Here is a 27,225-nt window from a genome sequence, read left to right as displayed (position 1 = left end):
ATCATCCATGCTAAACATATTTAGTTGTTTGTCTTCTTGATGCACTGGGTTACTACATTTTAGATTTGCATTGTAGACTCTGGTGGTGTCGTGGATCAAAGCAAATTTATGCATTCACATGTCGGAGGACTTGTGGGACCAGCTGCTGTCTGTTCTGTCAGCCCTTTGTCACTGGGAGGAGCTCATCAAAGAATGGGCGGTGAGACTCATATGACTAAGTCATGACAACAGCACTTTAAATCTCTGTTATATGCTTGTGAAGTAATCGTAGGCTGGCAAGTTGAGATTTCTATAAATCAAGTTTAGGTTCCTATAGAGTGTGTAGTGACAATATCTATGCATTCCGCGAAACTATTGCATAATTTCTTATGAACGGTTTGTGACGTTACAGGTCAATGATAAACATAAGTAATGTTCTGTAGGTGCCAATCCAATTTTTTGAGCACCGTACTTTTCGGACTATTAACCGCACCCTTATATAAGCCGCATCTGCTTTATTTTGAAAAAATCTGATAATAAAACAATACATAGGCCGCACCTTTGTATAGGCCGCAGAACTCATGACGGTGCTTTGTAACGCGGCAGCAACTTTGTTGTTTAAAACGAAACAGTGCCTAACGGCACTGTTTCGCATTAACCGACGCTTTTTAACCTAGTGCCTAACAGAACAGTACCATTAGGCATTGTTTCGTTTTTTCTTTCGCCGCTAGAGGGGCACTAATCGGAGATTCCGGTTGATGTGCTCTAGCGGTGAAATAAAGAACCACAGAATAGTCGCACCCTTATATAAGCCGCATGGCTCAAAACATAACAAAGTAGCGGCTATTAGTCCGAAAAGTACGGTATATTTTTCTGTTGTCCAAAAATTTTGTGGAATTTTGTTTAATATAGACTTGTACTCGTCATGCAAACAAATCTAAAAATAATTATAGGTGTACTGTCATTCTGCCTAATGTTTTTAAAGGTATAGCTAAAAAGATTGTCTGCAGCATGTCGTTGTTTATGATTGCAAGCAATATTATATTATATATTAGTACTGCAGCAAAGTTTAGTATTATTTAAATACAATGATACCTCGACCTACGAGTGCCTCAACATATGGGAAAACTAAGATATGAGTAGAATTTCGAGGAAGTTACAGTCTTGAGATATCAAAAACCTTTGAGATACGAGCATATGAGTCGGTTCTCAATGTCTGTTAAAAGGCCAAATATGCGAGAGGCCGCGTTCGAGAACAGCATCGATCAGTGTTGCCCGTTGCATCAGTTTGAAAAAGATTTTTCTAAGGTATGCTAAAAGTTAGGGAAAGCGAGAGGAAAAAGTCAAGCCGAAAGCAGATAATAAAAACTGAGATGATGGCAAAATATAAGTTTAGTCAAATAATAAAACTTAGTTTTAGGTGTGTATTTAGTAAGCCAAATTCATTCAAGTTAAATTCAAAGTTCATGTTATGTTACGTAGCGTCACAAAAAGTCTAGTGTAGCGAATGCGTTGCTGTCAAGTCTCTCTCATGCCATCATTAGCCACTACATTTGTCTCGCAGGTAAGAACTCCACGCAGTACTGTGCATAGTAATGTTACATTATATTGCAGATCATAACCACTAAATAGGAATTATTTGGCGAGTTTGTGAGTGTAGGTACTGAATTACAATATTATAAAACACGGTATTCTGTCATAATATCATGTTTTAGGTGGTTTTTCAGAGAATGGGAACAGATTAATTTGTATTTAGTTACTTTATATTGGTAGTATTCCATTGGCCTACGAGCACATTGACATACGAGCACATTGACATACGAGCACATTGACATATGAGCACATTGATATGCGAGCACATTGATATGCGAGCACATTGATATGCGAACACTTTGACGTACGAGCACATTGACATACGAGCACATTGACATACGAGCACATTGATATGCGAGCACATTGATATGCTAGCACATTGATGTGCGAGCACATTGACATACGAGCACTTTGACATACGAGCACATCAACATACGAGCACATTGACATACGAGTTCATTGACATACGAGCACATCAACATACGAGCTCATCGACATACGAGCACATCAACATACGAGCTCAGTCCCAGAACACATTAAGCTCGTATGTCGAGGTATGACTGTACATGTAATGTTTTCATTGAACCATTTTCTAAATATTACTAAGACAGCGCAAGTAAAGGTTAGCTTAGAAATATAGAAGCAGCTGATTTGTTTAGTACTTCACTATGGGGGCTATTGGAAGTATTACATAGGCAGCAGTGAGAAAGTGTAGTGAGCAGCACTTGAACATACAATTGTATAAAGGGCAAGCCAAGGGAGGCAAATCTAAAACTAGTTTTGTCATCAATGTAAATCTGAGAAAGCTGTTGCTGTACAAAGTGTATATTATCTTCATACCACGCCTTGAAGAAATTTAATTTTTCATAAGAATATCATGAAATGGACGAAGTGCTTTTATCAGAAGATTTTATTCATCGTCAAACTACGATTGGCTGGTCATTTGCTGGGCAGACCGCAGATTGGCTTATGGCGCGGTGATAGTTGTCCGTAGTTCAGTTCTGAGTTCATGTGTTTTTTTGCAATTTGCAATAGTACAGCTGATCTAATATAAATACTAGCAACAGTAGTTACTTAAACATCAGAAATATGTGAAGGAAACTTTCTCTTTACTGATCTGAAGGATCATCAGGTGTAATAACTATATGTATTACTTTATGTATAACTATTCCAAAATACAGAAAGGTGGTCGATTGATGCAAATGATAGTGTGTTGGTCTATGAAGCTGAATGTAGGGAGTTCAAATCCCATATAATGTAATCTTTTTTCAACATACAGCCATTTCTTTTTATAGATACACATAGCTATTATTATAGTAAAGATTGCAATTACTAGTACCTAGTTCTTAGTACAGTCATACTTCAACTTACGAGCTTAATGCGTTCCGAGACTGAGCTCGTATGTCAATTTACTCGCATGTTGGTGCCATTTATTTATATATAGAACAATTAAATATATATTTATTGGTTTCCATACTCTGTAAAATGCAAATAAAACACTCAAAACAAGATATTGTAACAGAAAGAACATGTTGGTTATTGTCCTAACTTACTACTTGCTTTCAAAAAGCAACAAATAAAAAATAATGTAAGGAAATGTGTTAAATTAAAATGTAAAATTAAATACATACAATAGCAGCTAACGCTAACATTTGCCAGAGAGAGATATATAAGTTATCCTTCATTACAACAGTTGACTTTGATAAATTTGGATTTTATCAAAGTCTTAAAAGACAAACTTAGAAGCAAATCTAAAAGCAAACTTTCATTTTTAACTTAACGTAATTAAAATTTCTTCGGCGTTCATAGTTTGAAGTTTCTCGCTAGTTAGCTAATTTTTCCTTTGTTTCGCTTTCACGACTAGCCGGCCGTTTTAAGATGAACCTATCTAAGGACGTTTGCCTTTGTCGCCCTTTCAACATGTCGCGATTAGGACGAACCCAGGTGTCGTCACAAAGGTTTAATGCACGATCACTAGCCAACTTGTCCGAATGTCTATTTTTATAGTTTTGATAGATAGCAACGGCCTTTTCAAATAGCGTCATTTCAGTTACGCTGTCACCTGCCAATTGTTTATCTTATATCCCATGCTTGAGCGGTCTCTCCCTCAGCGGTGGTGAAGATCGCCGCGCCGGTTAGAAACTACGGTTAGTACTTTTGCGAGCTAAATGCCCTGAATATAATCCTTCTGTTTGATAATTGCGGATGTATTTCTGTCATATTGCTGAGCTAGCTCAATCACGCATACACATTTCGCATATTTTTCAATAATTTTCTGTTTAATATTAATTGTTATCATTTGCTTTTTCTTTGCATTTCATCTTTCATTTTACTGGCAAACTTTCGGTGTACGCACAGTACTTTCAATTCACATAATTCTGCACTGAAAATCGCGCACAAAAAACATGGTACAAAAGTATAACCTGAGCAGTTGAAAAATACAGAGTGATGCTGTTCTCATAAAACACCTCCGGCATACTTGGCAACTGTCTCATGTGCTCATATCTCAAACATGGCTCGTAGTTTGGTGCTAAAACTTGCTTAAAAGCTGGCTCGTATCTCAAGTTTCTCGTACATTGGAGCACTCGTAAGTTGAAGTATTACTGTAGGTCAGTGTTACTAGCCAATTGCTTCGGATGTACAAAGGGGGCAACTTCTCAACTAGCTACGTTAATAAGTTTATAGTTTACAATGATACCTTTTAGAAAACGATGGAGACCCTGACTAGAGTGCTCGCAAAGCAAGTATATAAATTGAATCTCTCCGATCTGCCTCTTGATCGGCTAAGTGAACAAAAGTCTAAACGTCAAAGAGGAAAAATGCGTAAGTCTGGTAATCGTAGTTGTTATATGTTCAGATTTTTGCTAAAACAGGTTTTCATAATGCGTTTGTGCTGAGGCATTTATTCACAAATGTACTCTGCTTGTTAGTAGATTAGAGCTTACAGTTTTTTAATACTGTTGCACTTGTAGTCTCTTGCAAGTTATGTATGCTTGGTTAGTAAGTCCTTCTGCGGCGTTATAATGCATTTTATATCCCATCTTACATGGCGTGGCATTCATTGGGATTATGCAATTTTGTGTGGAATGAGGCACGTTGTCATCGGATAAGTCTACTGTATGCTCTTTTGTATTTGACCTGATAAGGAGGTAAGAATAACTTGTGTATCGGTGTGGTATATCGTGATCATGTCTGGTGGTTGGTATATGGTGGAAAGACGCACCTGCTTATATTCAAAGCTGTTACATATATACACCTAACAAATCTGTTGGCATCTAAACAGTAAAATGGGTGCGTCTTTTGCTCGCTGATATTGTCGCTCTTTACTCACCACTGCCTGCGGGATACTCAATTACCGTGTTCAAGTGCTGAGAATAGTTGGTTTGCACTCTCTGTTGGAGCAACCACCGCTCCTCTCCACCAAGTAATACAAATATTTGTGTTTTTATTTTAGTCACTTGCAGCTACATGTATGTCCACCTGAATTACAAAATGAATATAAATTCATATTGGCGCTTTACATAAAATGGCAATCTTTTATATAATACAGGCATGAGTTACTCGTTACAAACTGAATTAAAAATCATCTGTAGCCTGAGCACCCCTAGCTGAGATTTGTCGTTCTCGGTGGTTTTCCATTGTTAACAACAAACATTCCTTTGTTGAAGACAAACTTTCAAACTTCAACAAAAAAGTATAGAGAGTTGCAGATGCCACTGTTCCTCTTTAGTAATATATTTTGATATCAAATAAATAAGTTTTATAGCTTGAAGATCGATCATTGGAACTACAAAGGGCACAAATAAGTATTTTCATTTCAAAACAAAAATCGGATGTAGTTCAGGCATTTTTGCTATTTCATTGTTTATGTTATTTTGATCAATTATTTTATATACTTTGCTTCATTCAGTCTGTTATTTGCTATTTATATATAATTAATGATCATTTAATATATGTATACTATTTTAGTAATCTACTCACCGGTTATTATTTTTCCTATCAAGCGGATAGAGCAGCCTGCTGCTTGACAAGCTGCCCCTTCCTTTGGCGCCTCTAATTACCTTCCTGTTTCCTCACAAAGCCATCCACCCCTCTCTTAGTTTAATTCTACATTGTTGTCTATTTGTACAATCCATATTTTTATTGCGTATTATGTCTGGTTCAGTTATCATTTGCCTACTCGTGCTGTTGAGTGTCATACGTTGCTGGGATTTTAACTTGAAGGAGATTACTACTGTGGTGGAGAGATATAGAAAGAATTGCTGGGGATTTTTGTGCATCAATGAAAGGCGAGTTTAAAGGGTAGCGATGTAGGTATTCTAGCCACTACCCGCAAAACTTTGGCATAGCTAGACAGCAGGTAGATCTTACACCTTTCAATGTCGAATAAGGCTTTGTTACGCTCACTGCATAATATGAGATTTCCCTTCTTTCTTGCTAGTATCGCGGACTAGTGTTTGCTTTTAGGCATGCTAGGCTAGGGTGGTTGGGTTTGGGAGTGTGGGAGCTGCATGTCTACTTCCTGTTTTAGCTCCCATAACCCGATCCGATTCTAAGAAGGGCACTTTCTCTCGGGCGTATAGTCGTTTTGATTCTGCTACTGCATTTCGTGCTCAGCTATTGTCTCGCAGTGCTACCCAAGACTCGGAGTCAACAATCATAGATGAGAGGGACGATCTAGATGGTGCGTCTTTAAACATCTATTAAAGTCAAAGTTCAGCTAGATGCATGGTGCCTTTGAGCTGCATGTGCAGCCAACGCATGTTTCTTGCGCTTTATCAAAATCTACCGTTAATTCCTATTTGTATTATATTGTTTTCCTATATTCTCCTGTTTTTTCACACTGGAATAGCAAGTTTAGTTGGAAACTGCAGTTCCGAGTTCTGTGAAAGTTTACCTACTTTTTATTGAATAGACTTTGAACATGTGGCTAATTTTTGTTTTGAAAAAGTCATCCCATCGTTTGCAGTGTTAGTATTCTCTATCGTGCTGTGTTAGTACTCTTTACTTACAGTGTTAGTACTCTATATCCTACAGTTTTAGTACTCGCTACTCTACAGTGTTAGTGCTCTTTATCTTGCAGTGTTAGTACTATTTACTTACAGTGTTAGTATTCTTTATCCTACAGTGTTAGTACTCGCTACTCTACAGCGTTAGTGCTCTCTATCTTGCAGTGTTAGTACTCTTTAATTACAGTGTTAGTACTCTCTATCCTACAGTGATAGTACTCTCTACTCTACAGTGTTAGTGCTCTCTATCTTGCAGTGTTAGTACTCTTTACTTACAGTGTTAGTACTCTCTATCCTACAGTGATAGTACTCCCTACTCTACAATGTTAGTACTCTCTGTCTTACAGTGGTAGTACTTTATGCTATGCAATCACACTGCTCCTTTATTCTAATATGTAAGCACATTAGAATCTTGCTTTCGCATTTTCTTTCCCACTTTGCACGTAATGTACATGTAAGTAGCATTAGTGTCATGCCATCAAATATCTTTTTATCCAAGCTGCATTTTCCTGAGCACTAACCAATGAGATGAGACAATTGTCTGCGCGTTGCAGGAGAGTTCAGCTCAACTTCGGTCAGTCGCATGCATTCCTTTACCGAAGCGATTCACTCAATTCCTCCCCAGCTGACTCGCAGCAGCAGTGACAGCAATCTTTCAAGCTCGCTCGATAAGCCGAAAGGTAGCCAATCACACTCACTGTATATCGGTTGCATCGCTTAATTTGTGATTAGCATCCATGCCAGGTTGAGGTTTGCCAGATGTCCTCCCAGAGATTGTTAGGTTTCACTGTATGTATACTATATAAAGATACTCACTGTTTTAGTTTGATATAATTATGGTTGTTAAGTAACTTTAGACAAGGGTTGTGGTATTTATTTAAATAGTGTCGGTAGTTGTTTATTGCTCTATGTATTGCTCTATGTATTGCTCTATGCATTGCTCTATGTATCGCTCTATGTATTGCTCTATATATTGCTCTATGTATTGTTCTATGCATTGCTCTATGGATTGACTGCAACTCAACTACAACAACTACGCGCAACTACAATAGCAAACAGCTACGAGTGGTGTAAATAGCTAAACAGCAAAAGTAAGCTTACAAATAGCATAAAAAGCACTAATAGTCTGATCACTTCAGTAGTCAATCACTGAGTAATATCAACTGTCAAAAAATTAGTCAAATTACAAAAAAACAAGTATAAATGTATCGTATTATACGTATATATACGTATTGTTATATAACAATAGCTTGTCACACAAACTGTTCATAGATGTGTAGAAGTTTTTATTGGTTGCTCCTAAAAACTTTTTTATCAATGCTCCTAAAAACTTTCTGCCCGGTCGTACTTAGCATGCAGTAATATATGTAATAGATAGACTTCAGCTAAAATTAATAAATAGGGAAATTATAAAAGTGTAACTTAAAAATAAACTAGGATCTGGAAGCACTTATTGATGGCATATTTCTCTTGAACCTACTAGTCTGGGTATTTAACAATCAGTATCCATTCTTTGATTAAATAACTGAATATGTATATTAATGACCTAATGAATGAATGAATGAATGAATGACCTAATTGTCACAACAGAACCAATGAGCTACAGCCATCGCGGTAGTAAAACACATGACCCAATTGTCACAGCGTAACCAATGCGCTACAGCTATAGCAGTAGTGAAACACGTCACCTAATTGTCACAACGTAACCAATGAGCAACAGCTATAGCAGTAGTGAAACACATGACCTACTGTTACAGTAGTTGTCACAATGTAACCAATGAGCAACAGCCATAGCAGTAGTGAAAAACATGACCTAATTGTCACAGCATAACCAATGAGCCATAGCAGCAGTGTAGAGCATGACCTATTTATTACAACGTAACCAATGCGCAACAACCATGCGTTGCACCATTTCTCACTAGCATAGCTGTAACAATGACATGATAGAGTAGTTCTTGTAATCTATTGAATCGATACGTTTGTTTGAATATTGGGATCTCTTTATGTGTTTACCTCCGCGGTCCAACGGCAAGACTACTTTGAGACAGAATCTGTGTTGATAATACCGTAGTTTATAGTAACGGTTTACACCGCTTTGTGGCTCTAAACTGCGGACTTCTAAAAGTCAAACTCTTGCAGTCGGTTCTACGGTCACTCTCGTCAGCTCTGAGCGCGACATCGCTGACACAGCCGATGTGAACACTTCCTTGACCTTCAAGGTTGACAACCAGGGAGAACAGGTTGTTGAACCTACAACTGTTGATGAATATGACCACATTCCAATGTCCATATCAGGTTTGTATTTTTATTATATCCCACGCTGTTGTGTCCGCACTCCTGCGCTGGACAATCGCTCTAACTAGGTCTAATTAGGTCTCTAACTAGGCCTAGTCAAGTGAAGAAAGCCTGGTTAGAGTATTTTTGCACTTGCACCCATATAGAAAAAGTTACTACCTAAATTGGTTAAACCACTCTGATTAGGCTGGTGCTTTAACATCTCTTGCCACTGTTATCAAGTCTGTCCTATATATTATGTATTATATATCATGTGTTGTATATAAGCTCTATGCACTCGTTTTAAAGCTACCAACGACAAGTAGGTTAATCAACTCCTATGAATGATTTTCTATACGCCTATGTTCACTTTTATAGTACCTGCCAATAGCACCGCTTATCCACTAGCTCTTACAAGAATATACATACCATATATACATACCATATATACATATCTTATATACATACCATATATACATACCATATATGCATACTATATATACATACCTTATATGCATACCATATATGCATACCACATATACATACCATATATATATACCATATATAACACCATTTGGAATTTTTATTAATTTTCCCACGACCAAACAAGAGTGAAACGATTGATTGGGAGAATTATTATAAATGCACATGTGCACACAACTCCCGAAAAATTATCCGTTAACGGCCGTCACCAAACCCTTGCAACGAAATCCTATCAACAAATTTAACTACTTTTCAGTAAAGTCGTTTAAGTATAATAATGATACAAAACGCATATAAACCTATTTAAATATGTTACCAAGCCTTTGAAAGGTTACCGCAAATTCCTAAAACTAACCCATCTTATCGGATTATACATAAATAGACAGATTTATTAGGACGAAAATCGTCACAAAACGCTTGAAAAGCTTGGTTTATTAATAGTTTCGACCGACCTACGAAACGCCAATAAAGCCGTGCAACAGATAGTAGAACTGTTTACTGTGTACTGTTTGTGTACTGTTTGAGGCGTAGACCGATTTACAGGTTCGAAAATGTGGTACACAGTTTATCAGCCTACGTTTTTGTCCAATTACCGAAGGTTTTTCAAATTATCTAGAACATCAGCCAGATTTTTTTACTTATCTACAAGGTAGGGCGTTACTACAACGCCCTTTTATGACAAGAATATTTCTTTATTTCACTCCAGTTTGCATAAAACTTCCAGACGCGTAAATGCCAACGCTTGCTCTCTGTTACATATCGCTGTCAAAACCATTCTACATTCATCACAACACAACCAACTTTCAAACTGTATATTACACATCAGTTTGCCGTTTAACTTTTAATATTGCATTTCAGAGATATAATAAACATATTTCTTTATTGTTGGCATTGTTGTTGTTAGTTAAATTACGTACAGTAGGTTAGGTCTACAGCTTGAATTAATATTTATTTTATTATTGTAAAACATAAGTTTGAGATAGTTAAATATTTATTTTATTAATATTTATTTCTGTTACATATCGTTGTCAAAACCGTTCTACATTCAACACAACCAACTTTCAAACTGTATATTACAATATATTTTACTTGTAATATTGCATTTCAGAGCTATAATAAACATATTTCATTATTGCTGTTGTTAGTTAAATTACGGACAGTAGTTTAGGTCTACAGCTTGAATTAACATTTATTTTAACCAACAACCAACTTTCAAATTGTGTATTACACGGCAGCTTGCCATTTTACTTTTAATATTGCATTTCAATATAATAAGAGATTTAATAAACATATTTCATTATTGCTGTTGTTAGTTAAATTACGTACAGTAAGTTAGGTCTACAGCTTGAATTAATATTTATTTTATTATTGTAAAACAAAGTTTGAGATAGTTAAATATTTATTTTATTAATATTTATTTCTGTTACATATCGCTGTCAAAACCGTTCTACATTCAACACAACCAACTTTCAAACAGTATATTACAATATATTTTACTTTTAATATTGCATTTCAGAGATATAATAAACATATTTCATTATTGCTGTTGTTAGTTTAATTACAGTAGTTTAGGTCTACAGCTTGAATTAATATTTATTTTAACCAACAACCAACTTTCAAATTGTATATTACACGGCAGCTTGCCATTTACTTTTAATATTGCATTTCAATATAATAAGAGATATAATAAACATATTTCATTATTGCTGTTGTTATTTAAATTACGTACAGTAGTTTAGGTCTACAGCTTGAATTAATATTTATTTTATTATTGTAAAACATAAATTTGAGATAGTTAATTATTTATTTTATTAATATTTATTTCTGTTACATTTCTGTTATTTCTGTTGCGCCTTTTTAGAGTCGTGCCCCCTCAAATTTATTTTATATCATCTCAAACAAGTCTCATTTACATTATACTCTGTCAATTCCTGCTGAGAACTACTTTTTCGACAACCAACAGTACCCTTTCTTTTTTCCATTATTACTTTGGTCGTGGGCTGTGCGACAGTGGAATTTCTAGTCTAATAATATTCACAAAAAGTACTGATGCTTTCCATTCATTGTGAAATTCATGGTGGAATTAGTTTCTTATCACATTATTAACTTTTATAGTTATTGCCCTATGCTGCCATAAAACAATCTTTTAACACTGTTATGCAGCAAAATATTTTACATATAATTATATATAATTAATAGATTTTAGACCATTTGTCAGCATTTTGTTTTCCTGTGACTTGTTAAATGTTCTTGCATGTTATGCCACCAGTGTAAAACACCTACAGTCACAAGCTAGCTGATCATGTAAGTGTAGTTCCATGCGCTCGTGTTTATGGCAGCTGACTAATAAATTACCAGTGTACCAACCTTACATATACATGTAAAACACTCGTGGAAAAGTGATAGCTAAATTTCTTAGTTCTGCTATTAAATAAAGCTGAATCATTGCAGAGGCTATTGTGAGACTATCCCGATTGTTTCCCTCTTTGATAATTTCTAGCAATATTACTGTTTCAATGAGGAAAACTAGCTTTTTCAAGTCAAGGTATGCTATGCTACGCTATGCTGGAATGTATGGGCGAAGTTTGTCATTGAAGGTTAAATCTCACACGAGTTTTTCTATGTCATTCCATATTACTTTTATTAACTTATCGCTGCTTCGTTGGCAGAAGCAACAATTATTCCGGAAAGAGATGATGCGTTTAGGAATTTGAACAAGTGTTGTATGTTGGGCTAAGTATATTCTTAAGATGTATTATAAATAATAACTATCACTGCCGAGTATGTGACTGGAAATGAAATAATGATCTTTCACTAAAATATTGCAGATGGAACTTCGCCAGTAACCAATCACACATCACATTCCAGCTCTTCAGAGAATAGCAGGTGCTCTCCGGATGATTCCAATCTGATGGATGACTTCTGTCTCCTCGCTCAACGCAGCAAACTCACAAATTTTGACGGAAAGCGCACGGATGAAATACCAGCATCAAACGGTGTTGTACGAAATAGCAACAGGCTTCACTCGGAGACAACCAACAGCCTTGGTAGGATAAACAGCTTATGACTTCAGTTTAGTCTATCTAGCTTTCATTTCAACGGTATTCCACTTTAGAGATGTGCATCTGTTGTGGCTGTCAATGTGCTACTCTTTGCATTGATTGTAAAAAGGGTTATAACAATATTAAAATAGAAACTATAATCATTATAGTTTTTTTTAACATTATTATCAACTTTTGTGTCTACCGAGGAAATTGAAAATCATCTTTTGGACTTTGATAAAGTAATTTGTGACATAAAAAGAATTGACTATTCAGCCATTTCTTAGATAGCATCCCTTTGCACTCTCTCCATCGAGTTCTTTATTGCCATATCTCTGTATTGCAAGTGTCCGAGTCAGAGATGAGCGAGGAGACCAGCAGTGTAGTTTCTCTCAGTGATTGCGGTGATAGCGTACAAGGCCTCGGTGTTGTTGGTAAGTATCATACGTATGTCTATATTCAGCAAGTCCTTGTATCCTTTTACCCAGCAATCAGTTGAATATCTCTGCCTACATAATTTTGTACTCGAGTGACCAGCAAATGCCTGTCAGGATGGCACAAGTTCCAACATGTCTACAAGTGCTTATACGAACAGCTAAAAGTTATTATTTGGTAGCATAACTTAGTGGCTGCCAAGTAGCCATAATTGTATCTCCTGCTTTCACATCTTCGGGGCGGCAAGGATACCATTTGTCTATAGTGGTCCCCTGTGTGTTGTTTTAAGAGCTACAGTTATGTGCAAAATAAACTCCACTCCTTGTATAACAACTAAAATTCTCATCTGCATAACGTTATTACTTATTGTGAATTTAGTCAATAGCCAATTATGTGTTAAATTAATCCTCATTTTGTCCTGGTTTCAAATATGCAAAACTAACAGCTGTAAAATTATGTTTCTGAATGATTATGTAGGCTAAATTCTGAACCGTTCCATTTTTTAATGGTTGAAGATAACAATCTGTACAGAAATTATCACACCACATACATCTTTATTGCCAATTTCAAGTCATATACATGTATATGGCTTGAATATAAAAAATAAAAATGTATCATTTGCCAGTAAAGTGTGCTGATACGTGTTTGGAATTCAGCTATTTTACCTTCGTGTTATCTGCAATGGTTGTAGATAGCGCAAGGTCGCACTCATCCTCTCCAACTTCAAATGACCTCACACATTATCTCCCAGATGATATGGCTTCCTTCCTCAAACATGATTCAATAACCACTTCATCAGTGATCTTTGATAGCGAGTCTCTCAAACACGCTCCCAGCTTTGACAACGAAGGCATCAGCATAGAGGAGCGTGAGTTTTTCTGCTACCTGTCTCAACATTGAGTTTAGCTAAGCTTATTTGTGGCTGTGTAACATAGGGTTGACCTTGACCTTGGCTTTATGTTTTATTGCGTAGTTGGACAGTCTAGCAAGAGCTCACAAGGACAGCGGAGTGTGCTTACGGGAGGACAACTTCCCGGCTGGACACCAGATGTCGCAGTTGTTCTCTGGAAGAGGATGCTCGGAATTCTTGGTGACATTAATGATATAAAGAAATCAGATGTACATGGGAAGGTTATGGAACATCTACTGGAACTGCAAGAGACCCTCTTTAAGGTGTAACATCTGGTCCTACTCTATGTGTGTGTTTGGCTTGTTGTTAACTATGTGGGGTAACTCCTAGTAAGAATTATTAAGTCAATATTGCACCTGCTGTAGCTGAGTGACAATATAAACGTATCTGCCGAAAACACCCAGTCACTGGATCCTGCGGAAATCAATGCCCCCGTCTCCTACTTCTTTCCTGTGTGCTTCAAGGTAATCAGTCTATTTTGATTCTTTGTTATATAAATATATATAGCTATGGGAAGAGAAAAACAGGAAACTCACTGGACTCTATCATTTACAATGACTTATGAGTGAAGCCCATCGAAAAGCCAGCTCAAGCAATCATTTGTGATCCGTGTAGGCCGCTCATTAGATGAGCAGTGAATACAGGAATGAAAATTTGTCTGCCATAATTTCACCCAAGTATTCTATTGTAGAGATTTTACATGTATAATCATTTTTGTAAATTGTATTGTCAATGAACATGAAGTTGTCGAAATGATAATTTTAGTTGAGATGAAGGCTTATTTTGCGTTCTAGTGACTCCCTGTTATATACGAATGGCATTCCTTCTTCATGTGTCACTGTTATCACATAGCTCCTGGGATTCTACTGCATTAATGGATGCCCCGTGTTCATTCAAGTGTTCATCAATGTCCGCCACACTTTTTTACAAATTTATTCTGATGAAATGTGAGAGGGCTGCCGAAATATTTTAACTTAAAACTGTTTTTACCAAATTTTTCAACCAGTGCAGCTTGATTTTCAACTTGTTGCTATAGCACTTGCATATAATCGATGATTCCTTTGCGCAAGTCAATAGTAACTCCATTACTCATATTGTCTCCCTATATTCTTTTTGCTACATATACAACTGGTGAACTAGTACCTAGTGCCTCAATGCTAATGTTTGAACACCAGAAATGTGCTAATTATCTAGGTAATACAATGTTTGATTTGTTGCAGTGCTTGTCCTTGGGCCAAGAGTACCAGAAGAGCAAGGTGGTCGCATTACAGATGTTGACAAAGATATGTCTGAGACACGATTATACTCGGATGCCATCTGATATATTGGCCAAGTTCTACCAACTCCTCCACAGAACTCTTATCTCTACAGAACAGGTAGTTTGGATTGGTTCAGTTGCGGGTAGAACCAAACCCTAGAATAGCTCTAGGCAAGTAGAACCAAACTCTAGAATAGCTCTAGGCAGGTCTGCAGGTAGAACCAAACTCTAGAATAGCTCTAGGCAGGTAGAACCAAACCCTAGAATAGCTCTAGGCAGGTAAAACCAAACTCTAGAATAGCTCTAGGCAGGTCTGCAGGTAGAACCAAACTCTAGAATAGCTCTAGGCAGGTAGAACCAAACCCTAGAATAGCTCTAGGCAGGTAAAACCAAACTCTAGAATAGCTCTAGGCAGATGGAACCAAACTCTAGAATAGCTCTAGGCAGGTAGAACCAAACCCTAGAATAGCTCTAGGCAGGTAAAACCAAACTCTAGAATAGCTCTAGGCAGGTGGAACCAAACTCTAGAATAGCTCTAGGCAGGTAGAACCAAACTCTAGAATAGCTCTAGGCAGGTAGAACCAAACTCTAGAATAGCTCTAGGCAGGTAGAACCAAACTCTAGAATAGCTCTAGGCAGGTGGAACCAAACTCTAGAATAGCTCTAGGCAGGTAGAACCAAACTCTAGAATAGCTCTAGGCAGGTAGAACCAAACTCTAGAATAGCTCTAGGCAGGTGGAACCAAACTCTAGAATAGCTCTAGGCAGGTAGAACCAAACTCTAGAATAGCTCTAGGCAGGTAGAACCAAACTCTAGAATAGCTCTAGGCAGGTGGAACCAAACTCTAGAATAGCTCTAGGCAGGTAGAACCAAACTCTAGAATAGCTCTAGGCAGGTAGAACCAAACTCTAGAATAGCTCTAGGCAGGTGGAACCAAACTCTAGAATAACTCTGGGCAGGTCTTCTTGGACTTTTGCTGAATATTATCTAACTAAATTATAGCGGACGGCAGTTTGTTTTGTTTTTCACTGTTAGCATTGCTCCCAGTTCAGCTGCAGCATTTTTAGGTACGTCCTACTTAGATGGCCTGGGAGGTAGTGATTATAGAAGAGATCACATGAATTACTTGGAAAATCAACATTTCTTTAACTTTTTCATCTATGTTATTGGCTGAATGTCCATATGAATACATAACGCGTACATTCATACATAAGTGCATATGTACATACATTGATAAATGATTAATTGTTTTTAGATAGATAAGTGGAGTATAATTCAATATATTTTTATGTATGAGAATACCGATATTTCTCATTACAAGGCTGTTTCATATGAGTCTGGTGGCAGGCATCACACCCTGATCTCACTCATCAGACAGCAGTAATGTATTCTATACAAATATACATACATATGTGCATACATGCGCGCATACATACACGCATACATACGCGCATACATACGCGCATACCTACGCGCATACATACGCGCATACACACGCACATACATACACGCATACCTACACGCATACATACGTACATACATACATGCACTAGTAAATATACTACATGACCTAAATCTCAGTGCTCTACCAGTTAATTATACAGTACTAAATATATCATTTGAGTCATATTTACTAACTAAAGCAGGCTGTTATTTACACATTGCTAAATGATAAAGTAGTAGATTGCAATTGTGAAAAGTTATTGTTTTGTAGCCTTTAGTGGACACACTGGTCAGGTTCTGCACTCCTCTGCTCTTTGGACTGGATCTTCCTGGTGCTAATCTCTTCATCCTGGACGTGTTGAACGCTGCTACTTCAGTCCTCTCTCTTGAGTCTATCAGGATGGTATGAGTGGTCTGAGTACTCAGTTTACTATATACTGTTCAAATCGTAAATCTGTTGAAGCCAGGGGTTGTCTGCTCAGCATAGCAAGAGGGGAATACTCTCTTGAAGTAATCACCTTTGGCTATCTTGATAACTATTTACGTACTGGTATTTCCATTTAAAGGTAGTGAGCCCTAACTATCAGTCTGTCTTTTGTTAAACTGTAGGTGCCAAGACGAGAAGCCATCACTCTATTGGGAACCCTTGTTTGCGCTCCCAACCATTTTGGTTCCATTGATGTGCTGACACAGGGCAATTCAAGCAGAATTGAAATGGAAGCAGACCAGCTTAAAGATATGGTGTTGGCGGTTTTATTGGATGCAGGAAGGAAAGAACCAGCTGGCCTTGCTAGGTATTTCGGTTTGCTCCCTTTCCTCCTCTCACGTCTTCAGATGGACAGTTGTTCATTTTGCCTTTTCCTCCTCACACGTCTTCAGATGGACAGTTTTTTATTTTGCCTATCTGCCGATTATACATCTAGGCCTCTATCTACTTTTGAGTAGCTCTATGAACTCAGCTCTGACTTCTTTTGTTGTAAGTTATTTAATGCACTCTAAATTCTAAATGCAGGTGTGTAGCTCTGAGCTCTCTCGGTATATTCCTTGTGGAGGAGATGTTGTCTGGCGAGAAACATTCCAAGTTCAGAGATGCTGTCAATGTTCTTCTTGTGAGCCTGAGGGTGAGTCACTGATTCTTTCTGCCTTTCTAATATTCTCATACTCTGGCTGAATATGCCAATGTCAACATTCAGTAGTGAAACTACTACTTAATGTGTGTTCAGCCAGTCTCTTTCTGACTCATTAACCCTAGCCTTGCTTCTGTTGCAGTTCAATACAAAGTTGGTGGCGTGGGTAGCATGTGATATGCTAATACTGCTTAGCGACTTTGTTCCCCAACTTACAGAGTTTGAAGCTGGACTACCGGTGAAAATAGTCTCTGTAAGTTTTTTCTAGCCTTTTATGGTTACCCTCATTCAGATGAATACATTGCATATTTTAGCTTTTATATTGGCCTTCATATAATCTTCATATAATAGGCTCACGGAATCTCAATTCCTCATTTATATTACTATTTATATTTGAATGAGTTGGACATTTTCTAGAGTCGATACCGTCAAGTCACATGACATATTCGTGCTTGTTGTAAAGGTCATACCTCACAATTTAAATTGACACATAATAGCTTTGTAGAAAGAAGACTGGTTGTTGAGCAGTTAGTCTAACAGTTAGTTGAGCATTTGTTCTATGCTTGCAGACGATAGCCGCTACATTCCACAATCACGTTTTCTCTCAAACAAGTTTAGATGATAATCTAGTCATTTCTATAATGTTCTGCCTGCTGCGCTGGTGCATGAACCTTCCTCTCGCCGACCTCGCCAAGGCTGATGAGCAAGGAAAATGTCTTATTGGCAAGGTGCTCAAGGTCAGTTGTAGGCCGCAACAGCCAGCTGTTAGCAGATAGGTTGGACGAAGAGTTCCAGTTATCTAGTTAACTCGGAACACTTTGGTCAGTTTAGCCCATACTTGCACATAGCAAGGAATTTCAGTCGCTTGTGAGTTTTACAGTTTATAAATAGTTTCTAGGCAACACCGCTGTTTGTATTACCTATCGGAGATTAAACCTAAAAAAGGGCCTAGGTGTTGGCAGTTCAAACCTCTTTTCTATGCATTCCTCATATATATATTCTACCTCAACTGACAATAAAGTTGTTTGGCAGTAGACGCAAGTTGCTTGACGAGCAAAAAACCTACATATCTCGTCATATGATGAGATATGATTACTATGACTACTAGCTACAATGCTGACTACTCTGAACGCTTTTAGATTTTGCAAGTAGTCTCGGCCAGGGAGGACAAGCAAAACCATGGCACCCCGGGACTCAGTCAGGAATATGACCTCGAATCTATGATGTCTGTCGCTGTTTGCACCAACAGCCCAGTGAAATCACTGCACAGGGCGGAGGCTGTCGAGCATCCTGAGTATGAAGGAGATTCCGTCTCATATGCTGCCAGATTTGTAAGACTGCTTTTTCAATTGGTAGCTTGTGTCAGCGAACGCTGTGTCAAAATTGGAATATTGCATTTAGCATGGCTCCATTTTGTGGTTTGAGCGTAGTTGCTCTTACAACCGTCTAACGTATTGCAAATACTAGCTAACAAGTTTTGCGATTATGGTAGTCTCTCACTTTTCATGGTTAATCTGAACCGGCGACTTCCGCGATAAGTGAAAATCTGTGAAATAGAAGCTAATAGACTCGTATCTAATAAGAATAGAAGTTAATAGACTCATATCTAATAAGGATAGAAGCTAACAGGCTCGTATCTATTAAGAATAGAAGTTAATAGACTCGTATCTAATAAGAATAGAAGCTAATAGACTCGTATCTAATAAGGATAGAAGCTAACAGACTCGTATCTAATAAGAATAGAATCTAATAGACTCGCATCTAATAAGAATAGAAGCTAATAGACTCATATCTAATAAGGATAGAAGCTAATAGACTCGTATCTAATAAGAATAGAAGTTAATAGACTCATATCTAATAAGAATAGAAGCTAACAGGCTCGTATCTATTAAGAATAGAAGTTAATAGACTCGTATCTAATAAGAATAGAAGCTAATAGACTCGTATCTAATAAGAGTAGAAGCTAATAGACTTGTATCTAATAAGAATAGAAGCTAATAGACTCGTATCTAATAAGAATAGAAGCTAATAGACTCGTATCTAATAAGAATAGAAGCTAATAGACTCGTATTTAATAAGAATAGAAGCTAATAGACTCGTATCTAATAAGAGTAGAAGCTAATAGACTCGTATCTAATAATGATAGAAGCTAATAGACTCGTATCTATTAAGAATAGAAGCTAATAGACTCGTATCTAATAAGAATAGAAGCTAATAGACTCGTATCTAATAATAATAGAAGCTAATAGACTCGTATCTAATAATAATAGAAGCTAATAGACTCGTATCTAATAAGAATAGAAGCTAATAGACTCGTATCTAATAAGAATAGAAGCTAATAGACTCGTATCTAATAATAATAGAAGCTAATAGACTCGTATCTAATAAGAATAGAAGCTAATAGACTCGTATCTAATAAGAATAGAAGCTAATAGACTCATATCTAATAAGAATAGAATCTAATAGACTCGTATCTAATAATAATAGAAGCTAATAGACTCGTATCTAATAAGAATAGAAGCTAATAGACTCGTATCTAATAAGAATAGAAGCTAATAGACTCATATCTAATAAGAATAGAATCTAATAGACTCGTATCTAATAATAATAGAAGCTAATAGACTCGTATCTAATAATAATAGAAGCTAATAGACTCGTATCTAATAAGAATAGAATCTAATAGACTTGTATCTAATAAAGTAACTTTTTCATTAATTGTAAGCGTTTTCCTCCTGTTATTAGGTTCTTGAGATGATTTTGAGGATCTAAAGCATTTAAGAGGCATGATGAAGGGTGTCAAAAGCATTTTGTTGTATTTCATGTATTCTAGCTTTGTACGTTTTATTTTATTTTTGACTTTTTAATTCTAATAAAAAAATTTCGCTGCAAAATCCTGAAGCTGAAATCACAGCTGGAAGCTGAATCCAGCTGTAATGATGGATTAATGATGGATTAATGATGGATTGCTGCGCTAAACATTTGGGAGACCAATTGCTGCCATACGATTTTAACTTTTGACTGCTATAGATGAAAAACAGAGTACTGTAAAGTAAGCCATCACTAAAAGGAATAATGTAGGTATTCGCTTGTAAAATGCGTATCAAGTAATGAAAGGCTGCAGTAGGCATGATGAACCCTTTCAGCAGACAGTTTATTTGTGTCTTGCAGGTAATGCGGCACTTAGTGAATCTCGTCAACCATTTTCCTGCCAACAGTAACCCGACGCACACCTACACCTCTTTACAGGAGTGCAACGACCTTGACACTTCTTCGTCTTGTGAGATGAACAAGGAAGTGTTTGATTCTCCTAATCTCCAGGTATGGTATGCCTAGGTACAGCACAGGCCAACAACACAGACCAACAGCACGTAGACAAAGATTGTTCTGAACTCTTTAATATAAAAATCGAAATTCAGTGATGTAAAGATTTATGAATATCTGTATATTTATCACTAAGTACAAATTGCTATACAAGGATGAACTGATAATATATTTTGTTTCAGATGTTTGTGTTCAACAGATCTACCCTTATAACTGTCATGGAGATGGATAAGGTTGGTATATGTCTGTCTTATTTACTGGTTTCTCTGCACGCTGTACTTCAGGTAAGGCTATAGCACTGTACTCCAGGTAAGGCTATAGCACTGTACTCCATGCAAGAATAAAGAGCAAGAATAAAATTATGTTAGGCCGTAACGGAAAGGGGTAGTGTATTTTTATCCACATAGAGACATATATCGCCCTATGAATCCATCAATCTCACGGTCAGGAGGTTCCAATATTAAAACTTCTTCGATTCAGATTCCTCACTCCAACATTTTAATAGCTATAGCTGGACATACGGAACTACACACAAATACACAGACTTTAAGATTTATATACATGTAGATATACTGTTACAGAGAGACATTACCTGTACAGTTGAGTCAGCGACTGTTTCTCGCACTACGGCACGAGTTCTCATCAGAGACCTAACAGGAAAGTATTCATCGAGTAGCACCATGGTCTATGAGCGACAGGCAGCACCAACCACACACGAGAGGAGTAAGTTGAATACATGTAGAAGACAGCTTTGCATTCAGATCTCAATTTAGTACAGTGTGTGATTATTACCCCTTTTTGTGACCGAGTTGAAATCTTCTCTATAGACTCTTGAAGTTGAGAAAAGACTTGAAGGAATATCAACATAGATTATGCCTTCTAATAGAGCTATTAGCATTACAGTGTTTGATGCAGCCAATCATGTGAAAATTCTTTTTGTAATTTCGGCCAAAAAGATATATAAAAATTTGAGTATTGCACAAAGGCATAGGCACATACGCACGTCTCATATTCATAAGTCTATAAAAACAGTCTGGGAGTCCTAGCTTGTCAAAACAGAACTTCATGAACCCAACAACATTTCTATTTTTTTATACAGTAAGTCGTCGAATTACGACCATGTTTGGTTCTGGCCCGCCGGTCATAAGACGATTTGGATGTAAGTCAATTCTGTATATTCTGTCAACTCTGATCTAACTTAAATGAATTTAGTTACTAAACACATACTTGAAGGAAGTTTTATTATGTATTTTAACTAAGATTTTATAATTTATCTGTTTGCAAATCCGTTTTTACCATAATGGACAATGCTGAACTCGCCATGGCGAGCAGCGTATGTCTCTTAATAACGGATATAATCAGTACACAAATCGCCAAATTTTAATTTCGAGAGAAATTATTGTTATTGTGTGGCAGAAAAAATTCACCCCAACAAAAACTTAACGAAAAGAATGATGAACGGCTTTTGCTCCGCCTCGCACTTATCTACCTATTCTTCCCACAGACGTGGTCGTAATGTCAGGTGGGCGTATGTCGCATAGGTCGTAAGTTGACGACTTACTGTACTAATAGACTGAGAATCATCTGTAAAACTTATATATTAACAGTGATATCCCTCATATATGCAAGAATGTTTAGGCGTTTTATTACATTGCTTCAAATAAAATCTCTTTCTAACATCGCTTGCTATGCTCATTTGTATTTTTGTAAATCATCATACTGTGTAAATATGACCTTCATGACCTCTTATTCCCATCCTTCTTTCTCTTGACTGACAGATAAGACAGTACCTGATCATAGCATCCTAATATTTGTTAAAATGATTTCATAATAATAATATTTTTACCCCACATTTCAATTTTTATAATAACAACTAGTTATTCACTCAATAATCTGAAATAACTGTAGTTGCCCCGACTAGATGCATATTGTGTTTGAAATGGAAATGTAATCATTATATGTTTCTTAGTAATGCCGGAGTAACAACCAATAATGTTTTTCACACAGAAATCATCCAAAGTGATTTTTGTGAAGTAGTTAATTAGCAGATATATGAGTAGGTAGGTTGAATAAGGCTTGAAGTAAGTAGAGTAAGTAGACTAATACATCTGTGTAATCTCTTACAGCATTCTCGCAATCTACTATAACTGACAGTCTATTTGATGCCGCTGATGTTGGAACCATCACGGATGCAATCAACAACCCCCTGCCATCGAGTGATGACCCACTCGATAAGGTAAATGGAGTTGGTGTTTGGGCAATTTGGCAGCTGTAGATGGAAAATGCAGGAAAAATCTTATAAATCGTTGTTCACGCAGATATAAAATAAATAATGGATTTTATTGCCAATACATAAACAAAAAACAATTTCTCAATTGTCTGTGTGTAAAACAACTTGATGATCCCTTTTCTGAGCTATGAGCAAATTCCCACATTAATTGATAAGCATTCCAAATGCCAGCTCATCAACTGACCTGTTCAGACATATTCTCAGTGATGATACAAGATGGAGTTACCATACAATTACACTTTAATACAACATGTATTCTTCAGATCTTGAGACACGTAGGGGAGTTCAGTACCGAGTGCCAGCTGCAACCTGGGGAGCCACTTGATAAACCATTTGATGCGATAGATGAGCAAACTGGCTCTTTGGAAGAAGAGGTGCGGAGCAGAGCGGCCATGCATGAACAAGAAGAGCTGATAACACGGTCAGATCAAAAGACTGACTTTCGGTAGGTTTTGCTTTTCTAAATATTTAAGAGAGAGTATGTACAGGTCATGTTCAGTTATAACATTAGTATCCTGCCTTGCGTTCATCATATGTTTAGGAGAGAGTATGTGCAGGGCATGTTCAGTTATAACACAAGTATCCTGCCTTGTATTTATCATATGTTTAGGAGAGAGTATGTGCTGGGCATGTTCAGTTATAACATAAGTATTCTGCCTTGCGTTCATCATATGTTTAGGAGAGAGTATGTGCAGGGCATGTTCAGTTATAAGATAAGTATCCTGCCTTGTGTTCATCACATGTTTAGGAGAGAGTATGTGCGGGGCATGTTCAGTTATAACATAAGTATCCTGCCTTGCGTTCATCATATGTTTAGGAGAGAGTATGTGCGGTGCATGTTCAGTTATAACATAAGTATTCTGCCTTGTGTTCATCATATGTTTAAGAGAGAGTATGTACAGGGCATGTTCAGTTATAACATAAGTATCCTGCCTTGTGTTCATCATATGTTTTTGAGAGAGTATGTGCAGGGCATGTTCAGTTATAACATAAGTATTCTGCCTTGCGTTCATCATATGTTTAGGAGAGAGTATGTGCCGGGCATGTTCAGTTATAACATAAGTATCCTGTCTTGTGTTCATCATATGTTTAGGAGAGAGTATGTGCAGGGCATGTTCAGTTATAAGATAAGTATCCTGCCTTGTGTTCATCACATGTTTAGGAGAGAGTATGTGCGGGGCATGTTCAGTTATAACATTAGTATCCTGCCTTGTGTTCACTCTGTGTGGAGGCTCATAGATTGCTGTTGAATCTTACAAAAGTTAGGGAGTCTTCCAGCAAAAATCTTGTTAGTAATTAAAAAGTTGACTGCTAGTCTGTTTCAGAAAACTTCTTAGTGGTTGTACAGCTCAAGGTAGCTTCTTATTGGTTGTACAGCTGAATGAAACTTCTTATTGGTTGTTCAGCTCAAGGTAGCTTCCTATTGGTTGTACAGCTGAATGTAGATTCTCATTGGTTGTACTGCTGAAGGAAGTTTCTCATTGGTGGTACAACTGAAGGAAGTTTTTTATTGGTTGTACAGCTCAAGGTAGCTTTTTATTGATTGTACAGCTGAAGGAGGCTTCTCATTGGTGGTGCAGCTCAAGGAAGCTTCTGATTGGTTGTGTAGCTGGAAAAAGCTTCTTATCGGCTTCTCAGCACAAAGTTTTACAGTTTCACACGGAATGCCTATCACCCCATATTCTAACACACTTATCGTTCCGTTTAGTTGGAGTAATTAGTAAAACTCTATTGTTGTTTTTAGTCTACAAGTAGAGAGAATGCGGGCTACGCAGCACACTCCCTCCACTTTTCCATTTACGGTGTGCAGGCAACTCCTTAACCAACTTAGTTACCTCTCTTGGGAGACGAGACAAAACTACTACTTACTTAAAAAGAATGACAAACTTCTCAGAGAGCTCAAGCATCTCGACTCCCAGTCATGGTATATAACTTATTTCCTACTAGGATATGGTCAAGATTATACACTATAAATCATCTATTATTAAAAGCTTGTGAAAATATATTTGTCCTATCATTGTGTATTATATAGTGATATAAACCTAATTGACATCACTCTCGATTGTCATGTCTAACCAACCAAAAGCGAGCTAATAAGAAAGAATCTGCTAACCTGATATAATTATACAATGATGCCTCACTTATCACAGTTGTATGTAACTAGAACCAGGTCTGACCATAAAAAGTAAAAACCAAGAAGTAGTGTCAATCCTCCATTTTGTACATAAGAGTAGCCAACGATAGTCTATATGCTGTGAATCAGTTTATGTAAAATAGATGTAACCTATCATTAGAATGTTTGATTCATACTTGCTTCACCTCAAAACCACAGTCCAGACTGGATTTGCTTCATTTTTGGAATGGTAAGAAAATGCAGAAAGGAAATTTCACTGATGGAGCCATACTTCTGAATAATCTTCACTTATGTAGCCTCTGTTAATGCTACAAGACAATCTATGTTTGTGTTGCTAATCTAAGCGACTATCTAAGTTGATTATCTAAGCGACTCGTTGGTCTGTGGCTTGCTTTTTATTTGCTTCACCATTGTCACCTTTTTAGTGTCACACATGATAAAACTTAGGCTATTAACACATTGTGATGCAGTGAAACCGCAATAGATGAGTCTTGGAGTAGCGAGGGATCACTGTAACGCAAATTTTATTCACAAATATTTATTCAAAAATATTTACATGAATGTAGGACCAGTGGTTGGTCAGTTATTGCAGTTTACAGCTTACAGTTGTGCTCTCATGTCACTGAGACAGCGGTTAGGAAAATGTGTGCAAAATAGAAATGTTAATAATAATTCAACAACTTTTATCTACTAAATATATTATTTTAGAGGATTTTTCCGTTTTATTAATGCGAGAAAACTCAACAAGGGCATTTCTCTGCGTTAATAGTTATAAGTACATTTAATTTAATAGAGTTATAGTCCATAAAGTTATTAAACTGTTGAGGCAGAACTGTTGATCTTATTTAGCCATCAAGAAATGAGAGGCTAGTTAGTGCTAGCAAGTAATCAGGAGTTATCAAATACCGTGAAATAAGTTATACTATATTAGTAGTTTCAAGGTTGTAATCAAGTGTATTTTTTAATTTTTCGTTTGGTGTAGCCAACAGATATTTTTTTCTTTAATACAGTAATTACTGCTTCCCCTACTTATGATGCTCAGTGTACATCTTCATAAAAATTTTGAGTTCTTTCACCCAATTATAACTGGAAGCATTCACTTTCATTTGCAGTAGAGAAACGCATAAGTTTGCTGTTGTGTATGTGGCTAATGGGCATGAGGACAAGCAATCCATTCTCTCCAACTCCTCTGCTTCATCAGCCTTTGAGAGATTCGTATCAGGTCTTGGTTGGGAGGTCGACCTTGCCACCCATGAAGGCTTTATGGGGGGTTTACAACGCAATGGTACTAATGGCCTTACAGCTCCTTACTACTGCACTAGTACTCTGGAAATCATGTATCACGTCTCTACTAGAATGCCCGCCACAACTGAGGAGGATAGGCACAGGAAGGTAGGGTACTTAGGCTAGGTTGTACTTATTTTTATTCGTAAATGCACACACGAGCTGACCATTTATTAAGACTTGATGTTGCTTACTATTATAGTAATCTTAGGAATTCGCCGTCTGACTCGGCGAATAAGAGACAATGATATAGAGGTTGTTATATCATCATGTACCAAATTGTTGTTAAATTGACATGTTGTGGTTAGTGATTCCATTAGTCAGGCGATGGCACAATTATTATTCTCATTGCTAATATGACTTGTGTTCATTGTTCCTTGAACTTGTATACTTGTTTGTTGTCACCTCTCTAACGTAAATGCGTATATACATATACACATATATGTATATACGCATTTATATAAGCATGTACTGTATATATGCATTTATATAAGAATGTACTGTATATATGCAAAACTATACATATAAATCTCAGTGTTTGTCTGACTGTATTCTGTTTGTCTGTTTGTATTCGCTTGTCCACTTATAGCAATGAAGTTTCAGAAACGAAAAATCTGGTTCTCACTGTATTTGAACTCAAAACC

The 27,225-nt window shown here is 36.9% G+C and overlaps 1 protein-coding gene across 7 annotated transcripts in view; it reads left to right on the top strand.

Moving 5' to 3' along the window:
• Positions 1-27,225, top strand: part of LOC137399552 (ral GTPase-activating protein subunit alpha-1-like) — a 67,566-nt gene that overhangs the window by 29,300 nt on the left and 11,041 nt on the right. For 6 of the 7 annotated variants that reach the window (XM_068085720.1, XM_068085718.1, XM_068085719.1 and 3 more), the window contains 24 exons: positions 77-199; positions 4,278-4,395; positions 6,104-6,256; positions 7,136-7,261; positions 8,721-8,876; positions 12,167-12,385; positions 12,727-12,813; positions 13,506-13,682; positions 13,788-13,987; positions 14,090-14,188; positions 14,945-15,100; positions 16,697-16,828; positions 17,035-17,219; positions 17,438-17,546; positions 17,695-17,805; positions 18,122-18,289; positions 18,692-18,883; positions 20,721-20,870; positions 21,056-21,106; positions 21,455-21,596; positions 23,000-23,109; positions 23,427-23,608; positions 24,908-25,087; positions 26,410-26,689. In XM_068085720.1, coding sequence (XP_067941821.1) covers positions 77-199; positions 4,278-4,395; positions 6,104-6,256; positions 7,136-7,261; positions 8,721-8,876; positions 12,167-12,385; positions 12,727-12,813; positions 13,506-13,682; positions 13,788-13,987; positions 14,090-14,188; positions 14,945-15,100; positions 16,697-16,828; positions 17,035-17,219; positions 17,438-17,546; positions 17,695-17,805; positions 18,122-18,289; positions 18,692-18,883; positions 20,721-20,870; positions 21,056-21,106; positions 21,455-21,596; positions 23,000-23,109; positions 23,427-23,608; positions 24,908-25,087; positions 26,410-26,689 — 3,606 coding nt within the window. The remainder of the gene's footprint in view (positions 1-76; positions 200-4,277; positions 4,396-6,103; positions 6,257-7,135; positions 7,262-8,720; positions 8,877-12,166; positions 12,386-12,726; positions 12,814-13,505; positions 13,683-13,787; positions 13,988-14,089; positions 14,189-14,944; positions 15,101-16,696; positions 16,829-17,034; positions 17,220-17,437; positions 17,547-17,694; positions 17,806-18,121; positions 18,290-18,691; positions 18,884-20,720; positions 20,871-21,055; positions 21,107-21,454; positions 21,597-22,999; positions 23,110-23,426; positions 23,609-24,907; positions 25,088-26,409; positions 26,690-27,225) is intronic. The other variant, XM_068085724.1, reaches the window with a different exon arrangement.

This window comes from Watersipora subatra, chromosome 7 (genome assembly GCF_963576615.1).
Source record: "Watersipora subatra chromosome 7, tzWatSuba1.1, whole genome shotgun sequence".
NCBI lineage: Eukaryota > Metazoa > Bryozoa > Gymnolaemata > Cheilostomatida > Watersiporidae > Watersipora > Watersipora subatra.
This window is presented reverse-complemented; position numbering and strand designations above follow the sequence as displayed.